The sequence below is a fragment of the Sinocyclocheilus grahami genome, unplaced genomic scaffold, assembly GCF_001515645.1.
Source record: "Sinocyclocheilus grahami isolate Dianchi unplaced genomic scaffold, SAMN03320097.WGS_v1.1 scaffold329.1, whole genome shotgun sequence".
In the NCBI taxonomy this organism is placed as follows: Eukaryota; Metazoa; Chordata; class Actinopteri; order Cypriniformes; family Cyprinidae; genus Sinocyclocheilus; species Sinocyclocheilus grahami.
This window is the reverse complement of record NW_015505508.1, coordinates 934,295-959,757: the sequence shown is the minus strand read 5'-3', so window position 1 is coordinate 959,757 and position 25,463 is coordinate 934,295. Positions and strand designations below refer to the sequence as shown.

The 25,463-nt window shown below is 38.5% G+C and overlaps 1 protein-coding gene across 1 annotated transcript; it reads left to right on the top strand.

Moving 5' to 3' along the window:
• The first annotated feature begins 9,709 nt into the window (after window positions 1-9,709).
• On the top strand, window positions 9,710-23,697 carry plppr3a (phospholipid phosphatase related 3a). The gene is made up of 8 exons (XM_016295076.1): window positions 9,710-10,017; window positions 13,008-13,111; window positions 14,603-14,788; window positions 15,039-15,168; window positions 15,840-16,035; window positions 16,577-16,634; window positions 19,368-19,541; window positions 22,171-23,697. The coding sequence occupies exons 1-8, from the start codon at window positions 9,990-9,992 to the stop codon at window positions 23,485-23,487; spliced, it is 2,193 nt and encodes a 730-aa protein (XP_016150562.1). The 5' UTR covers window positions 9,710-9,989; the 3' UTR covers window positions 23,488-23,697.
• Window positions 23,698-25,463: the final 1,766 nt, after the last annotated feature.

The window sequence follows — 25,463 nt, the reverse complement described above, 5'->3', positions numbered from 1 at the left end:
ATCTGTGTGTGTGTGTGTGTGTGTGTGTGTGTGTGTGTGTGTGTGTGTGTGTGTGTGTGTGTGTGTGTGTGTGTGTGTGTGTGTGTGTGTGTGTGTGTGTGTGTGTGTATGTGTGCGATTAAAGCCAGGCAACTGAACAGAGAACAGACACTTCATGCAACCATTCACTGCTGGCCAAGGCGAATATCTGCATCCACAGACATCCAGCATGAAAATGGCTTCATTTTGTAAATAATTCAATGGGATTACTTAGTGGGATAAGCAACAATGCCTCGGACGGCAGGCCCATGGACCACCCACAATCCGTTCAATGACCGCCTGATGCATATTGATACTGATGCACATATATGCACGCAAAAATAACAGCTTCAGTTCTGATCTGATTGGCAGGTGTTTAGCAACTTCCGGGAATAAAGGCACAAAGGTTTTTTTTAATCAGTCGTCATGGTCAAGTTAAGGGTTGATACAATGAACATTTTTGAGGAGGAACCAATTACTGGATTTGCAAAAGTTTGGAAGGTTAATAACATCAGGATTTGAGGCTTGAGGCACTTAACTAGACATCCACTAGCAGAACAATATTCAAAGAATTTCATGCAGAAATTCAGGGTCTATACACATGTTCTGCTATTTTTGAGGTGTTTCATATAAAACCATTGGCGAAAATAGTCAGAAATGAATTCAAATTACAGAATAAATAATCGTGGCCACAAATTAAGAATTCATTCCCGCAAATTATTACATTTTATTTCATTTTCATTCCCTCATTTTAGTTCAATTGTGGCCACTGTGTACTAATTAGTTCCCTTATTTTAAAGTATGGCCACATCGAAGTGATCTGTTCCCTCATTTGAATTAAAACGAGAAAACAAATTAGTACAACATAGCTATGTTTTAACTACAACAAGCGAACCAATTAATAAGTCGTGGCCACAATATCTTCTTTTTTTTCCTCTGCCGATCATGTGCAGAGCTCCGTATATTTGTAACTATTAGTATGATATAATCTATTTCAGATAATCGTGATCCTAAAAGGCCACGTAAAAACAAAATGGACTGTGGTTGATTGTTTTACAGGCCAATCAGGTAGACTTTTCCTGTCTGAGTGGGCGGTTCTTGGCCAAAATAAGCTGCCATGGACCAAACTTTCAATTTGAACTAAACCGTTACTTGTCTTGCTGTGGTGTACTTTTTCCACACTTATAATGTTTGAATAAATATGTCATTTGCTTGTGTGTTTTAATGGTGATAAAATATGATTCTGTCTGAGATGTTTGATGCTCAAATATCACAGGCCTACGTATATATAATCTAAATGTTATGAAGTCTGATGAAAAAATGTGATATTGCATTTACTATTATTAATAAGCATTTTCAAATAAACATTTATTAGTTAAATCAGTTTCACTTTTAGCACTTTTGGTTTGTGAAGTCACTTAACATTGAGTTAATTTGCACTAGTTATTTCCCTTAGTTATTATTTCTGTAATATGACTGTCAGCTTTTATGCTTGATTCAATGGCAATTTTATAAAATGAGTGATTAGTAAACAATGTTAAACTAGGTTAACAGTCTGAAATGTTGGTTGTAGCTGTCAAATTCTTCCACTATTGCAAGATGATGGTGTTCTCGCATTCATTTTCAGAGTGAACTTCAAAGCAAGTTTTTAGAGCAAACTGTCTGAGGGAGACTGTCAGGGGGCTGAGGGGGAGACTGTGACTGATAGACGAGCAGCCAGTTTCCATTGGGACACTGATGAACAATGACCTCATTATGTTATGAGTTGCAGTGTTTTTTTTTTGTGAGCATGCTTGGCTGGGCATTAAGTGTTTGATAAAAAAGTTAGTGTCAGTGTTTGACAGTCCTTACTAGTCTTACTAGTCCCTTAGGAGCTCAAGTGTGTTTCAGGCTAAATTCTTAGTTTGAATCCATGTAACATAACTCTGATTTGAGAAGGCGGCAAAATGAAAAATAGTGTCTGCTAGTGTCTACCAATCAAACACTTTAGAATGAGTTGTGAATTATTACCAGGTTTAATTGAAGGTTGATTTAATTAAAGTTAAAGAAAATTATGTCATGATCATGAGAAAAACTATTTTGTTACATCGAGATCTCAAGAAAACAACTTTTGTTGTGTTGAAATCACAAGAAAACAACTATTTTGTTACATCGAGATCTTGAGAAAATGAGTTTTTTATGTTAAGATTATTAAATCATGATCACGAGTAAACAACTTGGACGCTGTACTTTACTAAAGCAACTAAAATACTTTAGAAACAATACCTGACAAAAAAAACTCAATTTAATTTAGATCCTTAAAACAGCCAATTAAATTCAAGTTTATTTATATAGTGCTTTTTTACAGTAAATTTTGTTTCAAAGCAGCATCACATGCGTGTTTCAATATTACAGTCAGGAAGTACTGTTCAGAAATTAATGTATCAAAGTAATGCTCATATGGCAGTAATATACAGCTATGAGATAAGTTATATTTAGTAAACATCATGTATTCCATTAAGCACACACAATGATGTTAGGTAATGATAAGCTTGTGATTATGATGATTACAATATAAGGATAATAAGGAAATACATTTTAGTATAAAATGTAATCTGTCACAACTATGATCATTCATCAATGAGATCATTGTGTCACAGTTTTTGTCTTTGTAGCTCCGCTATGATTATTGCCTGTCATTCTCGTGAGCCTCATGCTGTAGCCCTTAGCTGTAGTGCACCCTGCTGCTACAGTTTACACAACATGACCTGAGCGAGAGCTGCCATATGGCGATGCTTCATGCCCCACACAGCCTGACACCGAGTGCTCTCAAGAGAAAAATCTGTGTCCATTATTAATAACTAGTTGCTAGCTCAAATCTCAATCTATTATCTTAATAATACTAATAAAAATATTACCTGTCATTTTAAAATGGTTGCTAGCAGTGCAACTGTAGGTAAGTTTGTGTGATTATTTAACGTAAATCTAAATAAAGAATTAAAAATATAAACCTGGTGGGGACTGTAGTTCAGCTGAAGAAATAAATGAGCAATGGGTTTTGATTATCTTTCCTGTGGTGTATACTTTAGTAATTGTTTTATCACTTTTCAATCTCTATAGTGAGTCAGAGAGTAGAGAATGTCATGAGAAACTTATAGAACTGAGCTTATACATCAGTTATAATTATACAACGTGTCTGAAAACTTGAACAGAAAAAAGAATCGGGGCTCAGACCTTGCTTGCATCCTGAACTTAGTTGGAGACTAAAATTGCCCTTCATTTAGCCTATATAATGGTTTGTTTTTTTCAGAAAAATATATCCATGCATGTTTTATGTGCAGCTTGTACTTCTCAGAAACAATTGTCAAAGAATACAAAGCCTGTAGCACAGATGGCATGATAGATAATTTACCAAAAGCAAGTACCTGTGTATAGTTCTAATGAAATATCATCTGCCGTGAAAAGACAGAAGATGGCTGTGAGGAATAAAGTCTCAGTGAGAAATTTAAATTCTAGTTTTAAGAGATTTGTGAATGGTGCACATGTACAGGGCATGTGAAGGCAAACTTTGAATGTATGCTTCAACACATACATCAGCTCTATCATCCAGAGACATTGATTTTTCTTCAACTGTCTGCTACACAGATGACATGCAGCTATTCATCTAGTTCTAGCTGGACAGCCTGCAGTGCACGGATCTATGCTTACTTTGCAGACGTCTCAGCCTGAGTGAAAGAACATCACCTTCAACCCAACCTATAGCGGAGACAGAGCTTGACATTTTCTCAGCTGGTCCAGTGATTCAACATCACACAAAACAGACATAAAGGTCGTACAAAAGCATGCTGTGAACACTTCTGCTAACAACTGCTCTTACACTTAAAACCATTTAAAAACTATTATTTTACTTTGTCTTCAGTGTGTTGCTTCACTCACCAAAAAAGTTTTTGGAGTAGACATAGTGCAGAGGACATTAAATATTGATGCTTTTGACTGTGTCATTGTGTAACGGATGGACAAATCATGCACAATATTATTTGTTATATTTAACAAATAATCCAATAGACCCAACAATCGGACTGGGTTCCGGGATGTCTGTGAACAACCACTCAGAACACTGGTTACCATGGCAGCCAGGACACCTCAGCCAGATAACAGCTTTTATGGCCCAATGGTATTCACCTCACCCCACTGGAAGTCACTTTGAAACATACACATACTGCCCATCGGAAAGGACTTATTTCATTAATTAATACCCAGACCTTTCTATGCATTAAATGCATATGCCCAGGTCATTGTGTGTATGATAATTACTATCTTGTATAGAGTATTGTATACTGTTTTATGTGTGCTTATAGAATCACTAATGTAACCTCACCTATACCATGTTTGCTATCTATGAATTCGTATTTTGATGATCTAAATGAGAGTGTATATTATATGTTGATACCTATGCAACATATTAGTGTTCTAAGAATATTTAACGCTTGTTCAACGGCCAAGGCAATGCAAGTATCGTACATTGAACTAAACGAAACAGAGGTTTAGTATAAGCTGTACCCCATTGTAAAACGGTGCTGATGGTTTCAGCTCAGGTGGTTAACTGACTCATATTCCATAGCTGCATTCTCTGGTTTCTCGAACGGTGTGTGTGTGTGTGTGTGTGTGTGTGTGTGTGTGTGTTAGACCAGTTATATGTTAGTGTTTAGTTAATAAAACTTTTGTGCACAAATTATATGAGTTTATGATTCTGTCACTGCTTGTGGTAAATGTCCCTTTTACAATCCGAACTTGTTGCATGCTCTAATGCACTAGTACTGTAAGAAAGTGATTTTCTATGGCCACGAAAATATAATTTCATTGAGCTGATGTGAAATGACATTGAATGTTCACTGGACGCACAGATTAGTTGATGGTAATATTAATTCTGCTACAGTTACTTCTGGCAGCTGATATAAATAATTGTAATTAATTATAATCAATTGCATTTGTTTATGTAGATTTCCCTTTTGAGCTAATTTGCTACAGTTGATTGATTGATTGATTGATTGATTGATTGATTGATTGATTGATTGATTGATTGATTGATGAAAAGTTCATTGTAGATACATAAATTACAGCAGCATTCTTAATGCAAACGTTCAGAATTCACACAATGGCATAAAATTTAGCCTCATATAATTGTGGACCTTATTTTCCTGTTTCCCATTTCCTTTTCATGTCTGTAGTTCACGTCACTGCAGCTCTTTGACTGATTTTTATGATTCCAAACTAATGTTGCACACTCACATTTGTTTGACTTTCAACAAAAATGACCGCAACTGGGGGTTGATGATAATTATGCTAATGGGTGCAGCACAATGCATTTGGTTTTCAACTTATCTCCTCTGCTATTAGAAGCAATGTATTCAAACATAATGGAATGTTTGTTTTGGCTTCTCAATCACATTGACTGAATTGTTGCCTCTGGAAAACAATTTAAATGTAATTGCATCACTTCTGCATTTGTCAAAAGGAAGAAATCCAAGGTGCCACAAGGCTTCCACGCCAGACTCACAGCTGTGATGGCAGGCTTCTGTCGCAAGGGGTCTCCAGTTCTGTTTTGCAGTACTGAGACCAAAAACAGCCTAGAGTTTGCCTTAAAATGAGCTTGTGAATGAAACACCATTCCTTTCTTGTTTTTAGGATTTCCTTAACCAATCACAGAAATGACGATTCAGAGAAAAAAATCACACTGCTCTATTGAGGCCTGTTCACACAAACAGCAATAACTATAAGGATAAATATATTAGTATGCACCAGCAGACCATAATGTTCTGTTCCTTTGTTTTGTTATCATTATAGTTTTGATGTGAACGTCTCTATTCTTATAGAATTAGAATGATTATTAAGACTTTATAGTTATAATTATTGTTATAGTTATCGTCCTTGGTGTGAAAAGGCCTAACCTGGTAATAAAATGGCACTATAATATTCCACAGATTTGTGATTCAAGAGATGCAGTAGGTCTATTTTCAGTCCTTTTTATTCTGTCTACCTCAACCAAAATCCCTCCATAATCTTATCAGCAATGGTGTCACTATGATGTCATGCATCTGCCAAAACAGGACACACAGCCAGAGAGCCGGATGCTCATGGAAAGAATGGAAATTCCAGTGAACTTATACCTCGACATATGAGCTGGTCCCTCACCACACATTTAAACAGCAGTTCTTATTTATTTTAAGTACATGGTCATATGAGATGTGTTTTGAAGTGAGAGCTGGGCAAAAATCAATCATGATACAATCATGCAGTGCTAGTCTATAAAATGAAGCTGGGAGACCAGCGCAGCATATTTGGACACAATAATTAGGTCAGTTGTCAGAATACAAGCGGATCCCAAAAGCCTCCACCTGAGATGACGCCACAAAGGACTTTTTTTTTAAAGAGAGAAGCTCTTGAATATTGTGACTTGGAGAAGCTGCAAGATCTAGCAGCACCTCATCCTCCATTTTGAGTCTGTAATAAGTCTGTATGAAATTGATGAGAGCGTGAAGCATGTTGTGAAGGCAGTCGAGCCACATAGGGTGTGCGACTAATTGGCCAGAGAGGACGTGAAGAGTGAGGCTGAATGGCTGACTGATGATTTTATTAACTCTCTGCAGCTGGGTCCAGTCCTGAGGTACAGAGGACTGCGCAAGAGGCCTCATACAGTCTCCTGGGAAACTAACGGTGAGCGCGCGGTGAGTCTCCTGGGAAACTAACAGTGAGCGCATTGCTGAGACCAGACCCCCCTATTCTTCTAGTGTGGGAGATGGGGGAAATAGGGGGAGGATCTGATTTTATTTTTTACCCTTTGCTTCAGTTCTCTGGTGTGGCACATTTGGAGCAAAAGAGCAGAGATTTTGCAGTATATTTTTGCATTTGTGTTTGTATTTATTGTCTATTCCTTGTCAGATAATGATGGATTTAAGTTATTCAAAGACATATAACAAATGCAAATCATACAAAAATGACTTGTTTATATACAGTATATATATATATATATATATATGTATATATAAATTGTATATATTTTTGTGGGACTCATTAAGTCTCATTATTAAGCTGAAATTCTTGAATCTTTTTTTGCCATAAATAGTTAGTTTGTTATTATTATTATTATATTCAAACAAATACATTATTATTAATATTTGAATTTGTATGTTTTGTCTGCCAGTGTGGTGTAAAGAACATGTAGGATGACATAAAGTTGTCCATATGAAGTTCTTAGCAATGCATATTACTAATCAAAAATTAAGTTTTGATATATTTACGGAAGGAAATTTACAAAATATCTTCATGGAACATGATCTTTACTTAAAATCCTAATGATTTTTGGCATAAAAGAAAAATCGATCATTTTGACCCATACAATATAAATGTCAGTCCTGTGTCTTGTGTTTTCCTCCCCCAGGTGCTCCAAGTTTATGCCCATGTTTGGTTTCCTTCCTGTTCCTGTCCTGATTATATAATTTGTTTCCAGGTGTTCCCCGTTTAGTTCTATTGATCCCAGGTGTGTCCCATTAGCTCCCTTATTACTTAAGTCCTGTGTTGTTTCCAGTTTAGTGTCCGGTATTGATCGTCGTATCGTCGGAACCGTGTCCTACATGTGGTTTCCTTTGTGTAAATAAAGTCTGTTATTATTCTGGATTCTCCTTCGTCTCCTTGCTCCGACGCAGTAGGCTTAGCGTGACAGAATACCGGACCCATACTAAGTGAGCAGCGATCTACCCTCAGCTTTATTTTCCCATTTTTTTTTCCCTCAGTGTTTTCTTTTGGTTTTTCAAATGGATCCACTCGAGCGATTATGTTCAGTTCATCAAGACGGCCGTCCGCTGGAATTCCTCACCTGCTCTGAGCAGACTTCCCTCGACCGGTGGGCTCTTGTGGACTGTTTCTGGGGTGGTCTGGATGAGGGAATCGCTAAGCGGATGCCACTGGCTGGGTCCAGGTGGACCCTGCCCGATTATATCAACCTGGCTCGGTTCCTCCGCAGATCCTCAACCATTAGTCCCATCCGTCCTCAGTCAAGCCCACCGGCTGTTCCTCAGTCAAGCCCGCCGGCCGCGCCGTTCACCCTTAACCAAAGGAGGAGGATGAGGAGGAAAAGACTCTTCTCAGCCCTCATCCCAGCCCCTGAGCCAGCTCCAGTGTCGGCTCCAGCCCCTGAGCCAGCTCCAGTGCTGTTCCTCAGTCAAGCCCGCCGGCCGCGCCGTTCACCCTTAACCAAAGGAGGAGGATGAGGAGGAAAAGACTCTTCTCAGCCCTCATCCCAGCCCCTGAGCCAGCTCCAGTGTCGGCTCCAGCCCCTGAGCCAGCTCCAGTATCGGCTCCAGCCCCTGAGCCTAGCCCAGAGAGGGCTCCAGTCTCCGAGTCTAGCCCAGAGAGGGCTCCAGTCCCCGAGTCAGGCCCACAGAGGGCCTTAGGGGTTGATATTTTCCCCAAGTATTTTTTTGGGGGGGGTAAAGGGCTCCGGCCGTAGAGGCCGGGCCGATCTGCCATGGCCCCCTGAGCTCCCTGCTCTGCCATGGCCCCCTGAGCTCCCTGCTCCGCCATTATGCCTAATCCACCATAGGTCCCGGAACGGGTACTGCCGTCCAGTGTATGCCAGTCCTGAGGGGCCTCTCCTCGCTCCGACGCAGTAGGCTCAGCGTGACAGTATTGTTGGCTATTGCTACAAATATACTACTTATGACTGGTTTTGTGGTCCAGGGTCACACATTTTTAGGGATTTATTACTAAAATTAAGCAGCACCTGAATACTGCATCTGAAACAAAAAGCATTTACACATATATTTATTCAATAACTATATATAGCTCTTGCATTTAGCTATTTTTATAAGATGGTGATATGAGTACGTTCTGTCATATTTTAATTCTGCATGTTATATTTCCTAATAAAGCTAAACGGTTATCAACGACATAACCAAAATGCTGCAGAAAACGCAAAATAACCCTAGACCAGGAACACTCATGGTCGCCCTATGCTTCTAGGAGGATGCAAGATTCACTCAAGCAAAAAGCAGCGAGGAGCGAGCGTGCGTCTGCGATGACGCGCTGACACGTTCTCACTACTGAAGGCGTGCTGCCTGCGCCCGATTTGTACGTTTTAAACGTTGAAATACGTCTAAATTGTACGTTTTAGCATGACTAAAAACGTACAAAAGTGTACGTTTTGTGCTTGTAAATGTTACGTATTTATACCTACGTATAAACATGAGACCAGGCTGGCCTGCGCCATGTGCTGCTGTCTGTCCGCTTCTGACGGGAAACACACCGAGACACAAAGGAGCGCATGGTCCAAAAGCAGCTCCACCCCAAACAAATAAGCCTCATACTTGTTTAACGTGGGTCCACATAAGACATTTGCTCCGTTAAGCATATCTTAGCATCTAAAAGTACAGATAACGTCCAGCATGATGGAGCAGTCGATTCACATGCACAAAGAGAGGAGAGAATTAACCCTTGCGGTCGTGAACGGAACTCCCGTACAATCTGCCTCGTCTCTTTTGTTACACATCACGGGTTGATGAGCGGAGGTTAAGATGCTCTCCGCGTGTTTGTGTTAAAAAGTGGACCGCCTCCTCCCTCGTTTCTGTCCCCTCCCTCACCCCCTTCCTATTAGCCTTTTGTGTTCACGGTGCCCTACACAGTCACTGCATTCCTGTTTCGCTTACTGTTTCGTTTGTCTGCTCATCCGAGAGCTCTGTATTCGAGATCTCCATGAGAAAGTGGCCCGATTGCGAGGAAATTACTCACATCTACTTCTGGGACTTTGCTACGTTGAGGAAATATAAGTGGAGTGTCCAGCTCCATTCATACTTTTATCCGTTCACTTACCTCCAGCGGACAGGGGGGAAGTGAACACAAAGATATTTTGTTCAAGCGTGAAATGGATTAAGTCGCATTGAGGAAAGCTGGAGCGCCACAGACGAACCAAGCGACGGCGAAGGGGTCGGAGGGAGTCGATGAATTTCCAACATCACCGAGAAAGGGGTGAGATATCATTGTCTGTCTGATGGTGACCGAGCCTGTTCCTGGGAGCCCTTAAAAAGCAGACATGCTGAAACCTGACATGTAGAATCCAGATATTGTGGCGGGTTTGTAGATTTATTTTCTGAAATGCACATTAAATATAAAAAAGTTCATTTTTAGCATTAGGCTGGGTGTTTCTGTACGACATTCCAGAATAATTCATGACACCATTTCAGGAGAGGAGAAAGGTGTAGGCTATGTGAGAACTGACCACGAGGACATTTTGAAATGCCAAATCTGCCAGAGAAAAAACAAACAACGAAAATATTAATATTCTACTTTAATCGGGGCTTCCATATAATGCCATATGTGCTTGAAAACAAAGATTAAAATTGTCCCGTGAAATCGCGTGTGCTCTATTCATCACAGATGACTGTCTTCATCCCTAATGTTACATCTCGGTTGTTAGCCAAGTGTTAGAGCACTGCTCAGTCACAGCAGTTTCAGTACCATGTAGCGGACAGCGGCGCAGCTGGTACAGTAGATCAGTGATTCAAGGGGGGGAATTGTGTGTGTGTGTGTGTGTGTGTGTGTGTTGGGGGGTGGGAGGGGGGGGGTCTTGACATATACATAATATTATTTTTTTATTGATAGTAGACATATACACATTTCATCGGAATTTATACACGTTTCTGTCAAAAGTAAGCCAAAGCTAAAACCATTAAAGAGTGCGCTAAATAGAGGCTCATGAACAGAAGTCGCGTTGACCCGAGCAAGTAACCATAGCAACAGCATGTACTAGCTCAAGTTAGGCATCGACGAAGCATAAGGTCCATTCACACCAAGGACTATAACGATAACTATAAAGTCTTAATAATTGTTTAATAATCTAGCTATATGAGAATAACGATATCGTTGGAATCACTTTCAAAGTGATTTTTAAGCAGATGAATGATAAAAACTTGATATGGAAAAAAAGAGTTTTGTTTAAAATGCCTGCAGGATTATTGAAGTAAAAAGTAAAAATAACAAGCACATATTTTGAATCTACATAACATGCAAACATTAAATAGAATATACATTTGCAATAAGAAAAAAAAATTGATGATATTTTATTCAGTATATTAATTAAAATGCAAATTTCGGTTTTGGTGTTGAGGAAGTGACACCTGAGCCTTACAATAATAATAATAATAATAATAATAATAATAATAAAAAGACTGCAGTAGATCACAAGTGGATTCCCAAGGTAAAAGCAGCTACATTGCTTTCATACTTTGAGAAATTAACAAATTTGTTTATTCAAAGCAGGATTTTGTGTAAATTACACAACCCTCTAATGTAACTGTAAATCACTTCCTTCACTTCACTGCGGACATTTTACGTTATCTTAGAGTCTGCAGACTCTCCTTCAAGTTCTTTTCAAATGTCTTTTTCCAGTGTTGAGTCAGGAACACTGGAAAGGTTGGATCACTTAAATGAGTTTAAAAATCTCTCACTTTCTCTACGTTTAGTACGTATTTATTCAGTACCAACTTCCCACCAGCTCTGACATATTGCTGAAGAGACTCACAGACCGACTTGATTGCTGCGTTATTGCTAAGCTCCTTTTATTTGCCAGCCAATAGACTCCTTGACAGCACAGACTTGAGTCTGTGCATTCCCGGCCCTCTCCTTATCCCCCTCTCTCTTCAGAGACAAGTTGCGCAGGATAAATAGTCCCCTCTCCCCTGAAAAGAACCTTCTTTGTTTGTGCTGTGTGAGGCGTGGAAGCCGATACAGCCACCATGTGTCACCCAACTGTCATTAGCTCTCTGCCTGGAGAGAGATGAGGCTATTCAGGCTATTGCATGCTAAGTCAATACTGAATTCCACAAGGTAACTCCAGTAAGGGAAGATTAGTCACTAATCCGTTAGGTGGGCATATGCAGAACTGAACATTTACAGTGCTAATAGTCACAGCAGTGGTTTTAATCTGATACTAGGCAGCAGTATTGAATACTGATATTGACTAGCTATGCTGTCTACCACATCAAATACCACCACAATGCTGTAATATCATCCAAAACTATTAATCTGAATATTTCTGGTTCGACTGCAGTTATGTGTAATAAAGCACTGTTTTTGAACCCCTTATAAGCAGCACCTTTAGGCATTACAGAACATCTTGAACAGATGATATTTTTTGGTGTCATGGAACACAAAGTACTTGCTAGCTTTAGAGGTCTTTTTATTTATAGCCCCAAAGACCAGTGTATTTTATTACATGTATGAGGATATGGTTGATGAGCCTTTTATCACGGCATGGCTTGCTTTCCAATTGATTAACATCCCTTCTGGAAAAAAAAAGCTATATCACAAAAAATACATCTTTTTTTTTCAAATGCATTTTTTTTCTCTCAAGGACGATCAAAAAATAAATAAATATGTATACATTACATTTGTTTGTCTGTTATACTGTGTCATTTAAACGAAATAGTTATGAAACCGATATAAAATGTGTAACTTTAACTCATGTGTATTCATTTTACACTCCCTGTATCTGCCTTTGTGTCCACCCATCCGCATCAGATGCACAGAATATTTGCAGGCTTAGCAAAACAAACTACAAACATGCCAAGTGATCCATTTACCAGGCTGATTTGAACACTTAGATATTCCAAGACCATTTGAGGTTGAGCCGAATAAAAGTTGCAGGATATTTAATACCACAAGCATAGGCACAGACATGTTTATCTTTCAATAGACCTTCAGGTTAGTGCCTTATTTAGTTTTTGAGAGGAATGAAAACATTACTGTGAGGGATAGAGTACATGTATTGTTGCTTAACAACATACCAAAAAAAAAACAGTAGTAGACAAAGGTTGTGAAAGTTGTGAAAATTGTGGTTTAAGACCTTTACAGAGTTTGCCATTGCAAAGACATTGTTTTCATTAGTGTTAAATTCAATATGTCATCATGCACATCTAGTAAATATCATGTGTTTGATCTTATTCTGTTCTCACGTTTAGATTTTACACGACCAAACACCAAAATGATGTCTCCAAAAGACAAGCCCAAGAAGAAGCCTCCCAAAGACAGTATGACACTGCTGCCATGTTTCTACTTTGTGGAGGTACGTATGAGCTCACTGTGTTTCAGTTGTTGTGGTGAAGCTTTGACAATCTCTACAAGGCTTCTTCATCCTGCCGTTGAACTGCCTAAAGAATAGCATGACATGTTCTGCACCACTGCCTTATCTTATGAGAAGAGTCATCTGCATAGAATGCCATTTACATGTTGCTTTGAGTTACAATATAATGACATGATGAAACTTATGAGCCTGTTAAATGAAATGTGGATTTTAGATGTGAAATAAATGACATGAAATGACTTGACAAATGTCACAGAACTGATATTTAACACCATAGATGCCATTTGACATATAATGAATCATAGGCGGGATACAGGAATGCTCAAATTATTATCCTATAGGTGATGTCAAGAACAAGTTTTAAACAGGGTTAAGGATTTACCAGGATTTCAGCAAAGGATTATTTGGGCTTAAACTGCTTTATTCCTATTCAATGAGATAATACTGATGTAAAACTCTTAAGAAAATTGTTGAAACATGAAACATCAAAGGACAATGTAACTAGTTACTGCTGGACCTTTTTTTAATGTTTACATAGATGTTTAGACACTTAAGTCGCACTTAAAATGTCTGAATATCATCACACTTGCCTGAATGTCATTAAATTGGATTTTAAAAAATCAAACCAAGTGGCATCTGCAGACAAATGATGCTAGAGCTTTCCTCAGAACTAACTTTCCTCTTTAGGCATCTTGCAATGAATTAAAAAGGTTTTACCAGGATTTCAGCAAAGGATTATTTGGGCTTAAACTGCTTTATTCCTATTCAATGAGATAATACTGATGTAAAACTCTTAAGAAAATTGTTGAAACATGAAACATCAAAGGACAATGTAACTAGTTACTGCTGGACCTTTTTTTAATGTTTACATAGATGTTTAGACACTTAAGTCGCACTTAAAATGTCTGAATATCATCACACTTGCCTGAATGTCATTAAATTGGATTTTAAAAAATCAAACCAAGTGGCATCTGCAGACAAATGATGCTAGAGCTTTCCTCAGAACTAACTTTCCTCTTTAGGCATCTTGCAATGAATTAAAATAAGTAGTCTCAAGTTTTACTGGTTGTATAAAATCAGTTCCTCTCAAGCTCACACAGAAATCCTATTTAGTTACGACAGGTGTAGTTAATGTACAGTAATGTACATTACTATTTACATTCATGTTTGACAGTCTAAAATAGTTCAAATACTTTTTTTCTTTTTGAAAGAAAATAATACAATATATGTAAAAGATGTTTATACTTATTTTTTTCCCCAAACAAATGTTATGTTTTGTTATTTCAAGCCAAGGCATTCATGCATTTTTAAGCTTTTCAAATATTTTTGGGACCACTGTATGCATAATACTGTTTGCATGAATAATTCATGAATGAATCCATGTAGTAAATGTTGACTGATTCCTCCTTCCATAATCCTCTCCAGTGCCACCTTTTCCATAACCCAACTATTCTTCTTTTTCTTCCCTTTTAGCTGCCAATAGTGGCATCCTCCATGATCTCTCTTTACTTCTTGGAGCTGACAGACGTATTACAGCCAGCCAAAGTTGGGTTCCGTTGCCATGACCGCACACTGAGCATGCCCTATGTGGAAACAGGAGACGAGCTCATCCCTCTGCTCATGCTGCTCAGCCTGGCCTTTGCTGGCCCTGCAGCATCTGTGAGTGTTCATACTCTATTCATAAACAGCCTAACCTATTTATCTCACTCTTGCTACTGTGAATATTACACAAAATCCTGTTAATCTATTCATTGATGCAATGTGGACAGTTAACGGCATGGCCAGTGAATTGCATGGTCAAGGACAGAGTTTTAACCACTTTTTTAAAGCATAATTAAACACTTGACAGATTGGATTTCTGTAATGTTGCTTCAGGCAGCTCTCATTCTTCTGTGCGTTTTTGGCTTAGATCATGCTGGGTGAAGTCTTGATGTACTGCATGCAGTCCAAACTGAAGATTCGCCCTGGTTCAGAAGAGAGTATAAATGCAGGAGGCTGCAACTTTAACTCCTTCTTACGCAGAACAGTGCGCTTTGTGGGTATGTTAAAAGATACCTCAGTGTTGAACAATTTACAATTAAACAATATTTGGGGTCAAATGTTTAACAGTAACATTTTATAATGACAAATCTACAAAGATATTTCAGGTATGCCTCAGTCCATATCATATGCATTACTGATTTTATTTCTAAGCTGACCCTTAAAAAACATCCCACAAATGGTCAATCAATATGGTTTATGATTATAGAAACATTCTTAAGTTGACCTGGCTGCTGCCATGAACACACACAAAAATATTCTAAAACAAATTTGTTGAGCATACTCAATATTTGTAATAAGGAGATTAAGGGCAAAGTTAAAATATACACTATATACACATAATTAACATATATATGAAAATAATACATATTTGTATGATACTTGTAGGTACACATACAAAAAAAAGCTTTAAATGGTACTCAAGCAGAACAATTTGATGGTCTATAAGATCTCTTATTCTTTAGTTTTAATACTCAGGAGTTAGGACCTCTTTTGACTTCTGACATTCATTATTCATACACTGACAGCATTCAGACATTTTTACAGGTTTTTCTATTTTGGTAGAAGCATATGGTCGAGTGTTGGCTACATAATAGTCACATAGACAAACAAAAACAAGTCTGGCTCTGTTCTCACGTTTCCACACAGACAGTTTCTCGTCTCCTCACAGGTGTTCATGTGTTTGGGCTGTGCGCCACTGCATTGGTGACTGACGTTATCCAGCTGGCCACTGGCTATCATGCTCCCTTCTTCCTAACCGTGTGTAAACCCAACTACACACTGCCAGGTGTGGCCTGCGATAAAAGCCCCTACATAACCCAGGACATCTGCTCAGGCCGGGACCAGTATGCCATCCTGTCTGCAAGGTGAATACACACGAACAGCACCATGCTTTCTCAAATATACCTGGGTAATTTCATTTTGTTGTCATGTTTAGACTGTTACCTGATTTGCATATTACATTTATATTACATATTACATTATTGCATATAACACATAGTATTGTTTATTTCTATGCAATCCACACATACAATTTATCCCTGTAGTGTTGCATATCCAATGTGTGGACTAAACAGGATGGAAAATATATATTCTTTGTGTTTATTTCAAGTTTTAAGTTTCTATGCCATTGCAGTGTTTCCCTACAAGGATTACAAATGGATGTGATCCTCTTTTGTCCCCAAATCCTTGTCAGGCGGCACATATAACAAGGAAGCTATGGAACAGATATGAAATTGTGTTTTGCTCACTGAAGCGTAGTACTTTCCTCCTGCATCTCTTCCTTGGCTCATTTACATTTCTTCCTCACATGCTAAAACTCTTGGCTGCGCTCTGTGATAATGCATTTGATGTGTTACTGAAGTCGCTGTCACTTTTTCCTCTTTTTGCCTGTTTCTGTGTTGTCAGGAAAACGTTCCCCTCCCAGCACGCCACTCTTTCTGGCTTCGCAGCCGTCTACATCTCGGTAAGCATTTCTCATTACTTTTCTCAGGGAACTTTGATTTAAAAATGATCTGATGCAAAATACTTGTAATTTGAAAAATCGTGCCACTGTGATCACTAAGCTAGCACTGTTATTAGAAGGATCCAGCAAAAGCATTAAGTAGCGCAGTCTTGTCAACTGCTGACTGACCTCTGCTGATTTCCTAATAAGTGTAGAGTATATACACTCTTAAAAATAAAGGTGCTTCACGATGCCATAGAAGAACCTTTTTGTCTAAATGGTTCCATAAAGAACCTTTAACATCTGAGGAACCTTTCTGTTTCACAAAAGGTTCTTTGTGGCGAAAGAAGGTTCTTCAGATTACAAAAAGGTAAGAAAGAGATGGTTCTTTAAAGAACCTTTGACTAAATGGTTCTTTGTGGAACTAAAAATGGTTCTTCTATGGCATCGCTTGAAGAACCTTTTGAAGCACCTTTATTTTTAAGAGTGTAGGCCACAGCCAGCTTGGTGTCTCCCCGCTGTAGAGCCTGAGATGATCATTAGTCTTTTTTTGTTAGCTATGCCTCACTGAACTCAATGTGGAATTCCAACTGTTAATGAAGTCATTCTCTCTGGACAGTTAAGAGAGACAGTCAAGCTGCTGTAACTACATTTGGAGTATTTTGGGTAATTCTAATTGGAATTAGTGTTATCCTGTAGAATCTAATTGGCTGGCCTTAAAAAAAAAGCATGCAAACCAGTTGCTGTAAAAAAAAATGAAATGGAGATAATAGACTCAAGTAAAGTGGACTAGGAATTGCATGTCTTTCCCCATGGAAGTATGTGGGTATCAAATATCAAACTTAACCATTTAAGTAAGTTGCTGGACTAATTTTTTAAGATTTAACTCTTAGATTCTGTGATTAAAGTATCACTTTTTTATTTAATTACTAATTCTAAATTCTATTCTAAAAAAAACATCATATTATAGCACATGGAGCGGATGGGAAATTATGCCTGGACAATGCCTTTGAACAAGCCTGATAAAATAAAAAAACAACAATTATCAAAAAGCAAATACCTCTATTAATTTTAAATAATGCATTGATTTAAAAAAATCAAATATCATCATAAATTCTCATGATTTGATTAAGCATGCATAAGAAAATTGTTCTTGCACAATATTTTATTCCCCCCACACTCAATTTTGTGCTTGATCATTTTGAGTTACTACTATTTAAAACCTTTATTTTATAAACTTTAAAGCACTGTAAAACTTAAGGGTTTACAGTGAAACATCAACTTGATTAAAACAAACAAAAATTTGAAAACCCAAATTTTAAGTAGAAATAGAAAGTTTCATTTGAGATAGCTGTTAGAGGTCATTTCATATTTATGAGGTTTTTACCAGAGCAGTTGTGTCATGTTGTTGTGATACTCATGTTTCTCTACTCAGATGTACTTCAATGCCACCATATCAGACAGTACCAAGCTGCTGAAGCCTGTGCTGGTGTTTGCGTTTGCCATAGCAGCAGCCCTGGCAAGTTTGACCCAAAGTATATACACTCTTAAAAATAAAGGTGCTTCACGATGCCATAGAAGAACCTTTTTGTCTAAATGGTTCCATAAAGAACCTTTAACATCTGAGGAACCTTTCTGTTTCACAAAAGGTTCTTTGTGGCGAAAGAAGGTTCTTCAGATTACAAAAAGGTAAGAAAGAGATGGTTCTTTAAAGAACCTTTGACTAAATGGTTCTTTGTGGAACTAAAAATGGTTCTTCTATGGCATCGCTTGAAGAACCTTTTGAAGCACCTTTATTTTTAAGAGTGTAGGCCACAGCCAGCTTGGTGTCTCCCCGCTGTAGAGCCTGAGATGATCATTAGTCTTTTTTTGTTAGCTATGCCTCACTGAACTCAATGTGGAATTCCAACTGTTAATGAAGTCATTCTCTCTGGACAGTTAAGAGAGACAGTCAAGCTGCTGTAACTACATTTGGAGTATTTTGGGTAATTCTAATTGGAATTAGTGTTATCCTGTAGAATCTAATTGGCTGGCCTTAAAAAAAAAGCATGCAAACCAGTTGCTGTAAAAAAAAATGAAATGGAGATAATAGACTCAAGTAAAGTGGACTAGGAATTGCATGTCTTTCCCCATGGAAGTATGTGGGTATCAAATATCAAACTTAACCATTTAAGTAAGTTGCTGGACTAATTTTTTAAGATTTAACTCTTAGATTCTGTGATTAAAGTATCACTTTTTTATTTAATTACTAATTCTAAATTCTATTCTAAAAAAAACATCATATTATAGCACATGGAGCGGATGGGAAATTATGCCTGGACAATGCCTTTGAACAAGCCTGATAAAATAAAAAAACAACAATTATCAAAAAGCAAATACCTCTATTAATTTTAAATAATGCATTGATTTAAAAAAATCAAATATCATCATAAATTCTCATGATTTGATTAAGCATGCATAAGAAAATTGTTCTTGCACAATATTTTATTCCCCCCACACTCAATTTTGTGCTTGATCATTTTGAGTTACTACTATTTAAAACCTTTATTTTATAAACTTTAAAGCACTGTAAAACTTAAGGGTTTACAGTGAAACATCAACTTGATTAAAACAAACAAAAATTTGAAAACCCAAATTTTAAGTAGAAATAGAAAGTTTCATTTGAGATAGCTGTTAGAGGTCATTTCATATTTATGAGGTTTTTACCAGAGCAGTTGTGTCATGTTGTTGTGATACTCATGTTTCTCTACTCAGATGTACTTCAATGCCACCATATCGGACAGTACCAAGCTGCTGAAGCCTGTGCTGGTGTTTGCATTTGCTATAGCAGCAGCCCTGGCAAGCTTGACCCAGATCACCCAGTATCGAAGCCACCCGATTGATGTCTACGTGGGCTTTGTGATTGGGGCTGGCATCGCTGTTTATCTAGTGAGTCTTTGTTTTTAGTTTGCCTCTCCGAACAACTTTTGCTTTGACAGCTTGAATTTTGGGTTAGCGGAGGATATCAAGACTTATTTATCTTCCTCTTTTCAGTGTTTTATAATCTGCCGACTGCAAGCTCTATATTTAGTAGGGATGCACCGATACCACTTTTTCCAGTACTCACCCGATACTGATACTTTTATTTTTGGTACTTGCCGATACCGAGTACCGATACCAATATTTTTATTGCATTTGTAAATTTTTTAAATATTGGGTACAGAAACCAAAAGAGCATGTATATTGTTAGTTGGTTAACTTCATTTATCAAATAGATGCAGTCAAACCAAAATTTATTCAGACACCTTCAACATTTCTCACATTATCACAGTTTATTCGCTATAGTTTAGAAAATGGTAATAAAATATGACAAGAACTCAGAGTTAAACTGTGTCAGAACAAATTCAGCTTGATAATGTTAGATAACTTTGATAGAAAGGTATGTAATAGATTACAATCAACCAAAAATTATTCAGACAGCTGTTAGTATGACAGTATTTACACAACTATCAATACTTAGTCGGGCAACCCTTAGCCTTAATGATAGCCTGTAGTCTCCTGGGCATGCTGTCATCCAGCTTCATGCAAACCTCAACTCCAATGTTTTTTCCCAGACTCGGTCTGAATAATTTTTGGTCCCAAATTTGTATCAGTTTTACTGGTAGTCAACTGTATGAAGAAATTTTGAGTATAATTTGTCACAGTTTACTTTATTTTGCTATCCTCACTTACATAAATGAACTATAGTGTCCTGCATCTATTAGTAAAAAGTATAAAAAATTATTTCTGGTCTCTGAATAATTTTTGGTTTGACTGTATATCCTTCAGTTATTTTCACACTTAATTATGCCCATTAAAATGTATTTTTCATGTTTTTGCTCTGTGGTACATCATCTTTAATTTAATAGCATTAGAGCTGCTCCATTGCAGCGGCTTAGTACTGTAATCACGCGATTTGCTGTAATAATGTAGGGAACCACTCGCTATAAATCTCCTAACTGTGATATTTTCAGAAATAGAAGTTGCGTTTTTTCATCTGAAACGTGCTGCGATTTATATTCCAAAGCCACTCATATAATGCAGAAACACTCAAGCAAGCAAAACACGCGCAATGCATGCACATATTTGTACTGGTGCAGAATGAGCGGGACAAGTAGTACAGCCTAGCGCATTTCACACAGGCTGCTAGATTCACTTTCGCCAGAAAGTCGTGTATGCCTAAGGTTGAAAATAAATGATGTTTATAGTGAATGCCCCTATAAATGGTCTTATTTTTACGATTTAGTTTTAATCCAAATGATGCGTGTGCTAAGTGAGTGAACATCAAAGATTACACAACAGAAGTGCGCGCGCGCTCTCTCTCTCTGTCTCTCTCTCTATCTCTGGCTCCCTACCGTTAAGTAAGTTGTGCATTGTTTTACTTACTTGTTTTTTACATATCCGACCGAACTACAAACTTTCCAGTGATGTCTGTGAGAAAGCCGCCGCGCACTCAATCCACTCAGCGTGCTTTGTTTATCAGCTCGCGCACATCAGCTATACAGGCATTAATACTGAATGTTTAACGTTATATTCATTGCATACATATAATTAGTAGTAGACATCCTTAACTCCATTCTGCTGTCTGTTGTTCTGTTGTCGGTGTTTCTTTGTCTGAATATGGCGCTTATCACATGCTGTGTGGTATCGGCGTTTGGTATCGGGGCATTTTAATGAGTACGAGTAGGAGTACAGGAGCTCACGATACCAGTATCGGTATCGGTGCATCCCTAATATTTAGGATTTATTTTCTATTAGAGGAAGAGAAATCCTCCAGGATTCATCAGTAACAATTTCACAGCTCCTTTTCACTCTCTCCGTGTCATCTTTTTGCTTAGTCTCTTTCCCCTTATGTGCTTTTATGTTATAATCTCTCTAACCAGTCAAGAGGGTTAAAACAATTTCTAAAAATGCCATTTACATTACAATAACAAATAGGTAAAAGAAAAAAAGTCAATAGACAATAAGTGAAAGCAATAAAACTTAAGCTCTGTAGCACTGAATAACAATAAGTGTTTAATTTTTACAGTAAAAATACAATTAAATACCAAATAAAATAATAATAAAATAAACCCTGTCAGTGGAAAACCTTCCCAGATTCATAAAAGCTGTTATAGCAGCAAAGAGAGAACCAACTCTCTAAAATGAATGGCCAATGTTCTAATATGAACTGTTCAAAAAGCACATTTGAGTAAAGTGTACAAATACATTCTCTGTAGCACTGAATAACAATAAGTGTTTAATTTTTACAGTAAAAATACAATAAAATACCAAATAAAATAATAATAAAATAAACCCTGTCAGTGGAAAACCTTCCCAGATTCATAAAAGCTGTTATAGCAGCAAAGAGAGAACCAACTCTCTAAAATGAATGGCCAATGTTCTAATATGAACTGTTCAAAAAGCACATTTGAGTAAAGTGTACAAATACATTTGGTGTATGTGCAATCTATTTAATTTGTCTTCATGAGGTAAAAATCTTAGATTAATTAGTGCACTTTCATTAACCTTAAAATAACAACTGTTTCTCACACCCCAGGCACTATATGCAGTGGGGAACTTTAAGTCCAATGAAGAATCCTCCCCCAAGCAACTGAAGCAGCCCCCTCCTCCACAAAAAGACCCTCTAAGAGAACTGACACAGCGTGGACATGACTCTGTGTATCAAAAGGCTCATGCTTCTGAAAGCAACGATGAGCTATCAGCCCCACCACATGTTTCTGGCCTAAACCGTAAGGTGCGTCGAGAGAAGGCCTCAATGGGCAGCCTAAAGAGAGCTAGTGCAGATGTTGAACTCCTGGCTCCTCGCAGCCCGATGGGAAAGGAGACCATGGTGACCTTCAGTAACACACTGCCCCGTGCTAACACCAATGCTATGGAGGAGCCTGCTCAGCGTCACATGACCTTCCACATGCCAATGGACTCTCAGCGCTCTAAACAGTTGGTGTCCGAATGGAAGCAGAAATCAATAGAGATGTGCAGTCTCCACTTGAAGGACGAGGTAGAGGAGGAAGGAGCAACTGCAGAGGGAGTTGACGGAGTTGAGGGAGAAGCTTCGGAGGATCTGGGCAGGCCGTCCTCGCTTTATCCTACTGTGCAAGCTAACCGAGGAGCAACAACGACAGCAGGAGGTGCCAGGGCAATGATGCCTCAGAGGTCTGGGGCCCCGCAGTTGGTTCATATCCCAGAGGAAGCTACCAGACCACCACCGGTGTCACCTAAAAGTGCCACCACACGGGCTAAATGGCTGTCCATGACGGAGAAAGGAGGTCCAGTACCAGCTGCCACACCAGAACCTCCATGGCTGCCCAATCAGCCACGGGTTATGCAGGTCATTGCCATGTCTAAGCAACACGGTCCGGGTAGCATCACTACACCAAGGTCTTCCGAGACCGCCTCGTCCTGTGCCACCTCCAGCACCAGCTCAGAGTCTCCGTACTACCACATCCCTTCGGAACAAGACAGAAGCAGCATTGTCACGGTAGATGCTCACGCTCCATATCACCGAGTGGTCCGTCTTTCTTCAGGCAACGGGAACACATGGGATTGGAGGAGCACCTCCAATGGCAGCACTGAGGTTCACGAGACCAGCCGGACTCTCCCCAGGCAGGAATGCATCCGTGATTATCGTCCCATGAAAACAGACTCTCTCTGCTTCTCTACCAGTGATCCTGACCCAGGGATCCTGCCTCCGCCACCTCATCCTGACCTGCTCCTCGACAGCAGCCTCAGTCGAGATTCCTCGCTTCACCGTAAGTCCTCAATCTCAGCTAAAGACTGGGAGCCTGGACAGCCTCACCCAGAGCCGGACCACTTCTTTAAGAACTTGCAAACAAACAGACCATTTAAAGACTGAAGATGTTACTGAAGGCAAAAACAGGGACACTACAGATTTCTTTTGGGAGGAACCCAATATGAATAATTGTATTTTCAGTGGATGGCGAGAGAAACAGCCTTTTTGGTTACCTCACATCAAGCATCTGGGGTGGATTAGTGCATTGGAGCACCAAAAGGATCACACAGACTTGAGAAGGTGTACAGTACATGCACAATCTGTAAGGAAAGATGACCCACAAACCTCAAAAAATTAAATACAAAATCAAATTGTGATTAATACATTAAGAGTTTCTGTTCTTTTCCATTTTCGCGAATTTGAAGTGCAGAAAAAGCTAAGTTCTCATGAACCAAGACATAACAACTAAACATATTTACGTTAGAGGTTTCAATCATACACAAAGACTTACATTGTTTGTACAATAAGAACTAGTGTTTTAGTTCTTTAATGTTTCAGACTCATTGGGGACAGTTTTATTGTCGGAAAATGAACAGGTAACCAGTCTCATCGCTTTGCTGTGTATGGAATCAGTTTTAAGTAGGCCTAGTCACTTTCTCCTTTTTATACTAAAACATGAAGTACTCTTGCTTGTTTGTACATGTTGCATGTGTGTTTATTTATGTCTTTTTGACCTTGGATGGACTATTATATATCAGCAGGGATGGTCTCTTTCATTTTCCTGCCCAATGTTAAGGTTTTTGTAACAAACTTTGAAAAATAAAATTTTAATAATACTATCTGCATTTAATCAGTGAATCTAATGCATTCTGATAATCGTTTTGTGTCAAAATCCTTGATTTTCTCAGACATTTTGAGAAGCAAGTGATGGACTATCATACTGCGTATTTAAATTTCTTCAGAGATTTTTCTTTTCTGAACATCAACAACAAAACAACCCATGCATTTATGCCTTCCACTAATAACAGGGCATGCATTCATATATTTTATATTACAGATATTTATATTAAACAATGTTCAATAATTTATTATTTAGCGAAAACTGTAATTTATGTGTGCAAGCTTATCAACATTACATTTAAATTTATGCATTTAGCAGACGTTTTTATCCAAAGCGACTTACAAAGCATTCAGGCTATAAATTCTCCTCTGGCCAGACGAAACCAGCATTGTGTGGTTTAATTCCAGGCTGCAACGCATGTCAGAACCAGACGAGCAGAGGATTTGTCTGGTTCTCGTGGTCTTGTGCCGATGGCCAACAAGGTCTTCACAGGGGATCTGTCTCTAGGATTTGTCTAGTTGACATGGTCTCTGCTGACATTCAGGGCTGTAGAGGTCGTCTCTGGGTGCTGATCCACCATCTGGGCTGGATACGGACAGACTGGATCCAGGGTACTGCAGTGACCATCTGATCTGGATACGGACTGGATCTGGGTGGCTATGGTGACCTCAGAATAAAAATAAAAGAGACTAATATTAGCGTAGATGCCATTCTTCTTACGATGTAACAAGTACATCGGGTGTTATGGGAAGTGTTCCCGGTTCCGGTTGACCTAATTAATGCAGCATAACAATCTTTTGAATTATAGAAAATTGATTGTGTGTTATGTGTATGCCATGTTAAAGAGATGGGTCTTTAATCTAGATTTAAACTGACAGAATGTGTCTGCCTCCCGAACAATGCTAGGTAGATTGTTCCAGAGTTTGGGCGCTAAATAGGAAAAGGATCTGCTGCCCGCAGTTGATTTTGATATTCTAGGTATTATCAAATGGCCAGAGTTTTGAGATTGCAGATGTGATAAGAGCTTGCTCAATTACTGAGCAGCTAAACCATTCAGGGCTTTATAAGTAATTAGCAAGATTTTAAAATGTATACAATGTTTAATAGGGAGCCAGTGTAGTGTTGACAGAACTGGGTTAAATATGGTCATACTTCCTGGTTCTAGAAAGAACTCTAGCTGCTGCATTTTGGACCAACTGGAGTTTGTTTATTAGGTGCACAGAGCAACCACCCAATAAAGCATTACAATAGCCCTTAC

Coding starts and splice junctions, on each gene's coding strand:
- plppr3a (XM_016295076.1), top strand. CDS start 9,990: ATGAATTTCCAACATCACCGAGAAAGGG. Junction 10,018..13,007: donor CCAACATCACCGAGAAAGGG/GTGAGATATCAT, acceptor TCTCACGTTTAG/ATTTTACACGACCAAACACC. Junction 16,635..19,367: donor TCGCAGCCGTCTACATCTCG/GTAAGCATTTCT, acceptor TTCTCTACTCAG/ATGTACTTCAATGCCACCAT.